Genomic DNA, 13,388 nt, shown 5'->3' with positions numbered 1-13,388 from the left:
GGAGAACTCGCTGCCTGGGCGCCAGTACAAGGGATTGTTATTATCACTACACATAACACATTCTCTCTATTGGTAACTACTTCCCTGTTTCCCTTTGGGATCACACCACACCCCTGCCACTACCAGACAATGTGAATATGTGGGCTGTGGCTCCACCTGAACTTCTGGTAACACACTGGACACAGTCGTAGGCCAATTAACCTGTCACACTCTCCAGGCTGGGCCAATATACTTCAGATTGGTGAGTGACCCAACTCAGGCCAAGGAGCTACAGCAAGACTGCTGAGTCTTCAAGGCCAGAGGTAGACACTCTCATATGGTGGCCTTAAGGTTGAGAATATGTTAGATCTGAAATTGAAGTAGTCATCACAAGAGAAGAAGCAGTCTAAGAACAGTGCCAGAGATGAGGAGGAGAGGGGAGAGCCTGGAGGAGGGAAATGGGGCCCAAATGGTATTACCCAAGTCACTTTGAGAGCACTGCAGATAGTTGATCACTGAAGGCTGTTTTTTATTTCAGCCAATATGGGCTGAGTTTTCTATACAAAGCAAAAAGAACCTTAACTTGGCTATTACTATTTGGGAAAATTTTATTATAATATACAGAAAGATTAAAGAAATGACTCAGATATATTTTAATTATTCATAATTATACAAACCTATCAAGTATTTCTGCAATTTGTGTAATATCTCATTAAAAAAAAATAGGTGAATTTCTTCAACCTGAGAAGAAGCATATATGAAAATCCTATAGTGAATTAAAAGGCTGGATATCTATCCCCACTAAGATAGGAAACAAAGCAAGGGTGTTGCACTGGGGTTCTTCAGTGAAACAGATACAACAGAGTATGTATATATAGAAACTTGTGAGAAACTTGGTCATGGGTTTATGAAGGTGAGAAGCCCCACAATCTACTGTCTGCAAGTTGGATACACACAAAAGCCATTGGTGTAACTCAGTCTGAATCTGAAGGACTGAGAACCAAGAATGCTGATGTGATATACACCCCAGCGCAAGAAGCAGATCAGATGAGATGTCCTAGCTCAAGCAGTGAAGCAGAACAAAAGAGATGAACTCCTTCTTCCTCTACCTTTTGTTTTATTTGAGCTTTTAACAGATTGAATGATGTCCACCCACATTGGGGAGGCATCACTCTAAGTACATCTATTGTACTGAGTTCACTGATTCAAATGCTAATCTCATCCAAAAAAACCACACACGCATCCAGAAATAATATTTAATCTAGGCACCCCATGACCCAGTCAATTTGACAAAAATTAATGATCACAGATGTCCACCCCCACCATTTCTATTCAACATTGTATCACAGGTTCTAATATTATAATAAGGAAAGAGAAACAAATAAACCAAACAGATTGGAAAGGAAAAGAAAAATCTCTCTTTAGGCACAGAGGACATGATCATTTACGTAAAAATCCTAAAGAATCTGTAAGTAGCTATTAACAATAAAAGCAAGTTTAATTAGATAGCAATCTATAAAGGTAATACAAAAAGCTAATTTTAAGGATGGGGTATAGTTTGGTAGAGCACTTGTTTAGCATGTTCAAGGCCAAGGATTCAATCTCCTGCACTTCAAAAACCAAGCAAAAACAATTGTATTTCTATATATTAGCAGTAAATACGCAGACATTAAAAGTTATCATTTATAGTAGCATCAAAAATATGAAAAGCTTAAAGATAAATGACCAAAAATGTTCAATACCTATATTCTCAACACTATAAAGCATTGCTAAGAAAAAATTTAAAAGACCTAAGCAAACAGAAGATATATGATTTTCCCATATTAAAAGACTAGCTGTTGTTCAGATATCATTTCTTTCCAAATCATTGTGTAGTTCAAGACCTTCTAATAATCCTAGCAGACTACTTTGTAAAAGTGGCAAGTCGAATTCTGAAATATATATAATAGTACAAAAGATCTAGAATAAACAAACAACTATATGAAAAAAGACAAAGGCAGAGGATATCATGTATGTCTGTGGTGTGTGTGTGTGTATGAGTGTAATTTCTTAAGAATTTCTAAGAATACAATTAGTGGACAAAAGTCTACAAATATCTTTAAGAAAAACCAACACATTATTAAAGTAAATTTATGGCTCAAAAAGCCTTGTAGATCTGAAATATTTTAAATATTTTTAAAGTAAATTAAAAGTTTTCATTAGCTTGAAATATGTCTGATTAACTCTGCCCTTTGGAGACCATGTGAGAATAAAATGGGAAAAAGTAGAATTACTTCCTGGTGGAATTACAAGAGGCACACAAGGCCCAGAAAAAGAAAACCTAACTTAAAAAATAAATTAATATACTGGTAACTAATTAGTGACAAATTTACTACTAAATAAAGGAAATTATTCTGATACAGAAAATAAATATGATTATGCTTTAATAGAACAAAGATTAACTAACATCAGTTTTTTGAAATCCCCAAAAGCACACTGAACTGAGAATCGACTGGTACACACTTCAGTACTGCATCTGTCTTTAACCAACCAATTAACTCGGCAGACAACTTACTCTTCTGTCAGCCATGGTATTTTTAAACGGGGATTATTGGGGCCGGGGATCTAGCTCAGTGGCATAAGTGCTTACCTGGCAAGCCTGAGGTCATGAGTTTGATACCTGGTACCAAAAAAAAAAAGCAGGGGGGATTATTGAACAGCTGTTTTAAGACTGCTAACACGATTCAATTTATTAGGTTTTCAGTATTAACTACATTTTGAGATAACTTTCATTAATTTCTTCCCTATAGAATGCAATTCATCATAATTTATGCCCTCATTAGAAAACAATACCATGAAATTACAGTACTATAAATGTGTCAAAATAATCAGAGGCTCTAAAATAGTCTTCCCTTTCACTATCAAAGACCTGCAAGAAGACATTTTACTTCACCAGTGGATATGGATATTTCTGATTTTTCTTCTTTCTTCAGTCCTCCACAGTGTAGTCTTTAATAAGTCATGTACATGAAACACCATTACAGTAAGCCCCCGATTTACAAACATTTGAACTTTCACAAGTATGAACAGACTTCACATTATGAACATTTGAAGATGCAAACAAATCTCAGAAATACAGTGTCCGCCAGACATTGTCACAGTTGTGCTGGTATATGCTTACTGCACAGTGTGATAGTGTACAGTAATGCAGTGCTCAATCAGAGCCTAGGATGTCCAAAAGCAAGCAGAAAAACAGTGGTGAGGTGGAGGGGACTGCTAGGAAGCACAAAGCAATATACATTGTATGTTTGTGTCAAAGGTGTATAAGACTTACTTTGTCTGAACCTTCTCCCAGAATGCAACTCACTTGTGAGGGACTTACTGTATTTCTCTCTACTGAGAGAAATCTAGAGTACTGGAAGATGCATGAGTAAACTAAAAAAAAAAAAAAAATAGTGACCTAAACAGAAATAACTAGTTCAAGTACAACAAATGCCCTTTCTTTAGCTATAGCTGAAAACCTCCCTTTCATATTTTTATCAGCCAAATTCCTTACTTACTTGCAGAGTTATCGGGCTTATAATGATCTTCATCCAAAAAGAGCCCTGTTTGAGTTCTTTTCAGTACAAACAGCTAAAATTCAAAGGATAAGCAACATAAACAAAATTTTACTAAGTCTTAAAAAGTACTGTCTATTTTAGCTATGATAGAATGAAGTATCTTTGTCTTATTCCATCAGAGCAGGTCTCAGATAAATGATCCTCCCATAAAGGACTTCAACAGTAATGTCCAGATAACAGAGATGAAACCTTTCCTCTGAAGATTATACTCCCAGGTTTGTGAGCTTATGAGATTTTCTTTGCCCCTGTTATTTTAGAACATACCATTGGTTGGTCCAAATGACCTGCTAATCTTTACTAATATATCTGAAGCCACTCTGAGTATAACCAAATAAATAAGTTTGGGGTCAGCCTGGAATATATGTGGTTTGATTAAAAACTATGGTGAATGTTTAAATTTTTTTAAAAAATTTTTCAAGTAAAAAACATGTTGTCATTAATCCCTTTGCCTGCAACACACATATAGAATATTTCTCCTTGCTTTGAACATGCTGACCTAAAATTTATTATGTGGCCCAGGCTGGCCTGAAATCTGTGATCCTTCTGCCTCAGCCTCCCAGGCCCAGCTCCTATCCAGTCTTTTCATAGTGCATCCTACTCTTTATCTTTCCTAATAGAATGTCAACTCACATTACATTCCCTAAGTTTCCCTCTGAACCTTTCAACTTTGCATTTCACATTTTCTTTCTGGCTCCCATCTTAACTACACATTCTAAAACCCTTCAGACTGTTGAAGAGAAATGTGAATTTTGTTGATCTCAAATGGTCCACTCTGAATCTTTTACTTCATGGTACTACTGAAACTGGAAATAAATAAGTTATTTATACCCCAAATTCTCAAACATGTTTGCTGCTTTCTGTTGACGTCTCTCAAATTCAGACATTTTTAACATAGTGTGAAATGTCTCATCTTCACTGTCACTGTAATCAAGTGATGTCTAGTCTACCACAGCTAGGGGTGTCTGAGCGGAACAAACAAATGTCCTTAGTTTACATTCTGTCTTAGATGGCAGAAATGTGGAAAAATGCATAAAGTGACAACTTGTGAGGAAATGTAGAAAAGGGGACAAGAGTCAACATAAACAACTAAAATCCACTCATAGTGTCATGATGTTCTGACCAGGTTTTTATGGAAGTGAATACTTGATATATTGGAGGTTTGCACTACAGATTGCACTGATTATTACATTTTCAAAGGGGATTGGCAATGTTTTAGTGTATCTGCAATTCCTAAAAATTATTTCATTTAAAAAGATAGGCTGGGGATATAGCTCAGCAGCATAAGTGCTTACCTGGCAAGACTGAGGTCATGAGTTTGATTCCCGGTATCAAAAATAAAAAATAAAAAAATAAAAAGAATACATACAAGTTGACAGCTGTTGAGTGGTATCTCACACTTTAGTAAAAACAAAGTCAGCTGCAGCCTGGCTATGGCAGTACTTATACTTAACACTTTAAAATACTTGGCTTGGGAAGAATTAGTGAGCCAGCCAACAAAAAGCAGAAGCGTGTGAAAAGCAGCGCGGCAATGAAACTGGCTAAGAGCAAGACATTTTCAGTTTAACTGCTTTACTTTATAATGTAACGCCATAAAAACAACAAACTATAAAACTGTATTGTACTAAACCACGTACCGATGAATTCCACATGACTCTACAATGAGAGCCATAATACATACTTCCCTCAAGGAAAAATGTGGGAGGTCCATGTTTAGGCTAATGAACCTACAATGTCAATGTAACAATAAACTTTTTAGGGGATTTAATGCATTTTACTATTCAGATTTCCAACATCCTCTTAATGTAAAACATGTCTTTCCATAACTACCTCACAGTCCACATTCAATGGCTCTGTTAAGGCTCAGAAAATGATAGCTGAAAGTATGAAAGTTTAGTAACCTGAGAATTTAGAATTAAAGGAAATTGGGAAGACTTAGAAGCTGTCTTAAATTCAGGTTTCTCTAACCTTCCCTTGCCTTCCCCTCAACCCCAAGCACAGAGAGGGGCTTTTCTCCAAAATTCTTTTTCTACCTACAGACCTGACCTATCAGAAAAGGCACAAAATCACCTTCATCCTCTTCCTGGGGTTCCATTAACCAAGCAAGATTAAATTTGTAATATAGAAAGAAAAAATGAAGAAAGTCAGCACAGCTAGCCAAACTTTATTACAAGCTATTTATATTCATCAGTGAATTCAACAGTTGGTAAATCATTTACAAACTACTGTCTGTTCCTTGGGCCCACTGAAATTCTCTGAAAATCATTTACCACCCTGCAAAATTGCCTACATTCCCCCATTTTCCTCTTCCGTATGAAAAAGGACATATAAATTCCTGAATCTCATTGGGTTATTGAGTAATCAACTCCCTGTGAAGCCTCTATGCACATTAGCAAATTTGTATGACTTTTCTCCTATTAATCTACTTTCGGTTCATTTCAGCAAAACTTGACCAGACAGAGAGGAAATATTCCTGTCCCTTACATCCCCATTTTCTCAAGTTTGGTTCACTTCCTTTAGTAGGTATAAGGTAGCTAAGAAGATACTTTATAGTTTTTCTCTCTCCACCTCTGCTTCTTTTTGTCTTCTTATGCCCAGCATTTCAAATTCTGTACTTCCTTTCTCTTTCCCACAAGCTACTGCTATCCTGGAAAACCTCTCCCTAATTCTTTTGCACCTATAAGATCCTCTGACTCAAAGGTGATTACTGAGCAGAATCTACTGAAAGTATATAAAAGACTGCACTGCATAACAGTATAAAAATAACTTTAAAATGAATAAAAATTAAGAATGTGGGACATGATAAATGACGACAGTTTCAATTTCAACAAAATCAATATACATAGGAAACAAAAACCAAAAAAATAGGAAGGAAAGAGGTCTTCTCTACATTTAAGAGGGTGGAAGTAGAATATTCGTGTGTACTGTGCAGACTTTGACTTATCAATCAGCCAACAGTGCAAAGAAATTTTTGAGGCAACTAGGGACATTGTAATATGGATTAGACATCTGCAAATACTAAAATAATAATCAAGGAACTGCTATTAACTTTGATAGGCACAAAAATTGTATTGAGTTTTTTTTAAAGTTCATACTTTTTAGAGAAACAACTTAAAGTATATAAAAGTGAAATGAGAGAATTTGATTTTTTTCAAATATTTAGTAAAGAAAAAAATGGACTAAGCAAATATGGCACAATCTTGGTAAATATTACAACTTGATAGACATAGGGGATGCATTACGTGATGCTATTTTTCTGTGTTTAAATTTTTTTCATTTGTTATGATTTAAATCTAAAATGTTCCCCAAGGTGTGAGGCATTTGGAAAGTGATAAGATCACAGAGGTGCTATACTCATCAGTGGATTGATCCATTGAAGAGTTCATGGTTGAATATGTTGCTAGGAGTTAGGGCCTGCTTAGAAGTAGTAGGCCACCAGGTTCAAGACCTAGAAGGTTCTATTGTTGTCCTCCCTACCTACCTTCCTTTCTTTCTACTTTCTGGTTACCATGGGTTGAACAGCTTTGTTCCACCAAACCCTTTGCCTATACCATTTCTGCCTTGGAACCAGCCAAACATGAGCTGAACCCTCTGAACCAAAATAAACCTTCTTCCTTTGAGTTGTGAGACAGGCATTTAGTCCAAGCCATCAAAAAGGCAGACTACACACTGCACTTAATTTTCAAATTTAAAAATAAAAAACAACATATTACTTTTCATAGGACTCTTGATAAATCTTGTATCAGAATCACCCCAAAATACTTTGATTAGCCTTGATTTCTTCTTAGATTTTTCACTGTTAATCTCCAAGCCACATCCAACCTTCATATGCTCACTTATTTCCCATCTACAGCAATTTGGAGATATTCATGATTATTCTAGCAATTCTCAGAGAACTGTTGTCAATAAACAAAATGGCTAATGTAGGTATTTTTCTAAATATACACTATTTTTTCTCTAACTTCCTTGACTTCTTTCTTTATAGGTAGAATAACTATTCTGCCATTTATGTTTTCATGTATTTTAATACCTGCATTGGTGCAGTGATAAGGGAAAAATTCTGAGATGACCTAAATTTAATTACAAAGGGTTAGGGAATGGGAGGAAATAAAAAGATAGGAGGAAGTTAATCAGTGATGGGTCAAAAGATCAAGACTGTTTCACATCCTTCAATGTTAAAAATCTTAACTCAAATCATATCATGACCCCCTAGGTATCACTATATATTGCTTGCTGACCCAATAAATCCAGACGCAATGGCTGTTTCTCTTTGTAGACTGTCCTCCTATCCCAAAGCTTTCTTGCTTCAGAGAATCCTACTCCTCTTATCAATCAACAATGAATTAGGGTGTTGTCAAACCAATCGGGATTAATTTAATAATCACACACCTTTAATCCCAGCATCACACACTCTAGATCCAGTCACCTTTGAAACAGCCCACCTATAACTGCATCAGGCTTTGAGGAGACAGCTAAACACAAGCCATAACATGGGCCATGAACCTGGATCCTCCGCATATGTTTCCCTGCTTCTGGCCCTTCACTCTTTTCATCTTTCCCAGTAGCAACTACAGGATGATATTCCTAACATATTGCTTTTATGTTGTCTCCTAATTTTCAGCAGCTCTTCACTATCTACAACCTCTACTCTACTATTGAAGTCACTTACAATTTGATTCCAACTTGCCTTTTCAGGCTTGTCTATCATCAATCTTTCAATCAAATTGCCTGGTCTTCCTGCTTTGTTGGTTAATACCCATGAACTAAATTCACTCCAGTCCCTAAAATACTTTCCCCTCCTTGCTCATAGCCAGCTCAGATTATCTCATAGACTAGACAATAAAACTTAGTTTGGAGTTAGAAAACTTTGCCTCTAGTATTTTGCAACACCACCATATCATGTGACATGCAACAATTATTCCTTTGAAGCTCAATTTCCTTTTACATATGACAATGTGAAAAGATAAAACAGTTTCAAGTTCCCTTTCAATTTAACTATATTATGGTTTCTTTGCTTTTAGAACATATTTTTAAATTAAGTTTATTGGTACATTTTAGGTATACATAATGATCATAGTCATCATAGAGAATTTGTACCTGTACATGATATAACTTGATTTGTTTTTTCCCATTCTTCTACATTCCCTCAACCTATCTTCTCTTCCTTATTTACAAAAGCTTTGTTCCCATTTTTCCTTCTTTTCTCTTTTTTACTTTTCCCTTCCTTCCTTTCACCCTTCAAACACATTAGTTTCCTTCCCCATTTGAACATTTTCTTCCTATTTCACAATACAGAATCTATTGCACATTTCAGTCTTTATTTACACATTTGGTTTCTCACATCACAGAAAGAATGCAGTATTTATACCTGTGTGTCTGAGTCATTTCACTTAAGGGTTTGGTCTCAAGGTTGCCCCATTTAGCTATACATATCTCAAGTTCATTCTTCTTTATGGCAAAATAGTACTCCTTTGTATGAAAAAAACCCACATCTTTATCTATTCATCAGTTGATGGGCATGTGGGCTGTTTCTAAGAATTAGTGACTGCAAATTGTGCCACTATAAAGATGGGTGTGCATATATCACTGTGAGATGATGTTTTTAATTGTTTCAGGATGAAGTCAAGTAGGGGAATAGCTGAATCAAATGGAACCTCTGGCCCTAGTTTTTTGAGAAATTTCCATGCTGATTTCCACAGTGATTGCACAAGTATACACTCCCACCAACAGTGGAGAAGGGTTCCTTTTTCCCCACATACCCATCATCATTTGTTACTAGTTGATTTCTTGATGATAGCTATTCTTTCTAGAATGAGATAGAATCTCAGTTATTGGGTGAATAATCCTTAGTTACTGTAGGCTGATCAGGCCCACAATCTCCCAACTGAGTGGATGGTGAAGGCTTAAATAAATGGGACAACTGAAATGATTTTAGTGCTCCAGGAGGGTCCAACTCTCTCACAGAATTTGAGATTCTCTGGGTTAAGGCGAAGACTTCTCTGGGGAGCCTGTATTTATTTGGTTTACAAACAAAGGAGTGGGATACTCAAGCAAATGTGGGAATCTAGCAGGACCTTGGGAAATATTTTCCCAAGTAGTAAATCATGTCAATCAGGAGAACTACCATATCTTTAGGTTGGCATTTATTGTAGGAGTGTGGACCCTGAAGCTGCAGTCTCCTTTTAGTTAATTGGGATTATAGCCAGACATCCTCACCTGTGGCCTTAGATTGTCCTTTGAGGCATCACAGCTTCACAGGCCAATATACACCTCAGCGGTGACCAGTGACTCATACAGGTTCACTCACTATGAGTCTACTACTGCCCATCCCCAGACAAGATGCCTAAGCTTCAGACAGCTCACAAATAAACATGGAAAGCCAACTGGTTAATACTAAATCCTACTCACAGCCACTTTATAGTGGTCTCCATCACTCAATGGTGTTTTAATTTATATCTCTTAAATGACCAATGATGTTGAACATTTTTGCATGTATTAATTTGTTGTTTTTGCTTCTTGATTCAAGAAGTGTCTATTCATTTCAGGTGCCCATTTTTGGATTGAGTCTAAATTTGGAGGGTCTGATGTGTTTTGAGTTCTTTATACATCCTAGATTTAGTCATTTCTCTGAGGAACATCTGGCAAACACTTTTTCACACATTGGGGGTTGTCTCTTCACTCTGTTGGATGTTTTCTCTTGCTGTGCAAAAGTTTCTCTATAAAATGTAATCCAAGTTGTTGATTATTTGTGGTAGTTCCTGTATGATTGGTGGATTTGTTCATAAAGTATTTACCTACATCAATGTCTTCAAGAGTTTTACCTATTCAATCTTCCAGCAGATTTAGTGCTTCTATTTTAATTGTTAGATCTTGGATCCATTTTTATTTTAGTTTAGTGCATGCTGAAGGATATGCACCTAGTTTTAATCTTCAGCATGTGGAAAGCCAGTTTTTCCAGTACTGTTTATGAAAGAGGCTATCCTTCTTCCAGTGAAGGAGGTATTTGGCTCCTTTGTCAAAGATAATGTAACTGAGTATGTCTGCAATTTTTTCCGCATATTCTGATTTGTTCCACTATTTTGGAACAGATTCCATTAGTTTTTGTTTTTTTTGTTTTATTGCAGTACCACATTGTCTTTATCACAATAGCTTTGTAATATAATTCCAAGTCAGGGATTGTGATGCCCCCTGCCTTGTCTTTGTTACCCAGAATTGCCTTTTCTATGGTAGGTCTCTTCTAGTTCCAAATGAATTTTAGGATTATTTTCTCTAATTCTGTGATATGCTGTTGGAATTTTGATTGGAATTACATTACATCTGTGTAACAATTTTAGAAGTATGGCCACTTTCACTATGTTGGTTCTTCCTACCCAAGAACAAAGGATATCTTTCCATTATCTGAAATCCTCTTCAATCTCCTTTTCCAGAGTACTGTCATTTTCAATGTAGAGATCTTTTACTTCCTTCATTAGATTAATTCCTATGTATTTCATTTTTATGGATGCTATCATGAAAGGTAATGTTTCCCTTTCTCTCCAATAAGTTTGCTATTCCTGTACAGAAAGGCTATTTATTGTTGAGTGTTGACTTTATGTCTAGCTATGCTATTGATTTTGGATATTAGAGCTAAACGCCTTTTGGTGGAGTTTTTGGGCTCTTCTATGTAGAATATCATGTCATCTGCAAATAATGATAATTTAACTTCTTCCTTTCTTATCCTTAATCCTTGTATTTCTTTCTCTTGTCTAATTGCACTAACCAATGTTTCTTGAACTATATTGAATGAGAGTGATGACAATGAACATCCTTATCTTATTCCTGGTTTTAGACTGAAAGCTTTCAGTTTTTGTCCATTTAGTATGATGTTGGCTGTTGGTTTGTCATAGATGGCTTTTATCAGATTGAGGTAAAGATCATGTATTCCAATTTTCTGGTAGGTTTTTTTTTCATAAATAGGTTTATATTATAATAATTTATAAATGAATTATGGACTTTGTCAAATGCTTTTTCTGCACCTATTGAGATGATTATGCAGTTTTTGTCTTTGGTTCTGTCAATATAGTGTATTCCATTTATGGATTTGTGTATGTTCAACCATCCCTGCATCCCTGGGATGAATCCTACTTAGTCATGGTACATTTTTGCATCTATGCTTATTAGGGAGACTGATCTGTAGTTCTCTTTTTTGGTTGGATCCTTCTCTGGTTTTTGTATCAGGGTAATGCTTGGTTCCAGGAATGAATTTGAAAGTATTGCTTTCCTTTAAATTGATCAAAGAGCTTGAGAAATGGCAGCATAGGTCTTCTCTAAATTTCTTGTAGAATTCAGCAGTGAATCCATCAGGACCTGGGCGTTTCTTTGTTGATAAGTTTTTAATTACATCTTCAATTTCATTAACTGATACTGGGTTATTTAGAATTTTTATATCTTCTTGGTTGCATTTTGGCAATTCATACATATCTAGGAATGTGTCCATTTCTTCCATCTTATTATTAAGATTTTCTATCTTATTATAAGAGTACAAGTTCTCAAAGTAGGTACTGATGATCTTCTGGATTTCTGCAGGATCCATTTTGATTTCCTCCTTTTCATTCCTAACTGCAAGAAGTTGAGTTTTTTCTTTCTGCTTTTAGATAAGCTTGGGTAAAGGTTTATCAATTTTATTCAATCTTTCGAAGAACCAACTGTTTGATTCATTGATTCTATGTATTTTTTCCTTGGTCTCAAATGCATTAATTTCTTCTCTCATCTTTATCACCTCTTCCCTCATAAGAGCTTTGGGTTTGATTTTTTTTCTATTTTTTCTAGAAGGCTGAAGTTCAACATTAATTTATTTATTTGAGCTATTCTGTTTTCCTGATGTGATAATTTACTGCCACAAATCTCCCTCAAATGACTGCTTTCATTGCATCTCATAAATTCTGGTATGTTGCACCAGCATTTTCATTTAATTGTAGATACTGTTTAGTTTCTTCTTTAACTTCCTCTGTTACCCATTGGCTCTTCAGGAAGGTGTTATTTAATTTCCATGTGTTTATGGAGCTTTTGTGGTTTCTTTTGCCACTGATTTCCATTTTCATTGCTCTATGGTCAGATAATACATATAGGATAATTTTAATTCCTTTGAATTTATTTAAGCATGTTCTATGGGCTAGTATGTGGTCTATTTTGGAGAACATCCCATGTGCAGCTGAAAAGGTGTATTCTGATGTTGTGGGGTAAAACAATCTGTAGACATCTACTATTTCCATTTGTTCACTGGTTTGGTTTAGTTCTTATATTTCTTTGTTGACATTTTGTCTAGTTGATCTGTTTGTAAGGGTGGGGTGTTATGGTCCCCCATTACAATTGTGTTAGTGCTTATTTGATTTTTTTATGAAGTTTAATATTTGTTTTATGTAGTTTGTTGCACAGTATTCAGCACATATATTTATGATTATTATCATTGCCTTTTGCAGTCTTTCCTTAATTATGTAGTGACTTTCTCTCTTTTGATCAGTTTGGCTTGAAGTTGACATTGTCTGCAAATAGAATATCTACTCTTACTTTTTTCTCAGTTCCTACTGCATGTTACTTTCATTCCTTTGACTTTCAGTCAATGAATTTCTTATTGAGTGAAATATGTTTCTTGTATGCAGCAGACTGTTACATCTTGCTTGTTGATCCATTCTGACAGTCGGTTTTTTTTTTTTTTTACTCAATTGAGACTATTTATATTGATGGCTATAATGATATGTATTGGCTTATCCTTTTCATATTATTTTCCTATTGCTGGTTCCCTGTCTTTCCCCTCTGTTTAACTGCTTGCCATGC

The 13,388-nt window shown here is 35.5% G+C and overlaps 1 protein-coding gene across 1 annotated transcript in view; it reads right to left on the bottom strand.

Moving 5' to 3' along the window:
* The window catches only part of LOC102013474 (translation initiation factor IF-2-like), a gene marked incomplete at its 5' end in the record, with an annotated part of 133,393 nt that overhangs the window by 99,968 nt on the left and 20,037 nt on the right, over nucleotides 1-13,388 (bottom strand). The window contains 3 exon segments of the mRNA XM_013505824.1: nucleotides 2,609-2,638; nucleotides 3,293-3,393; nucleotides 3,519-3,591. Of these exon segments, the coding sequence (XP_013361278.1) occupies nucleotides 2,624-2,638; nucleotides 3,293-3,393; nucleotides 3,519-3,591 (189 nt within the window).

Source organism: Chinchilla lanigera, unplaced genomic scaffold (genome assembly GCF_000276665.1).
Source record: "Chinchilla lanigera isolate Chin_1 unplaced genomic scaffold, ChiLan1.0 scaffold00006, whole genome shotgun sequence".
In the NCBI taxonomy this organism is placed as follows: domain Eukaryota; kingdom Metazoa; phylum Chordata; class Mammalia; order Rodentia; family Chinchillidae; genus Chinchilla; species Chinchilla lanigera.
This window is presented reverse-complemented; position numbering and strand designations above follow the sequence as displayed.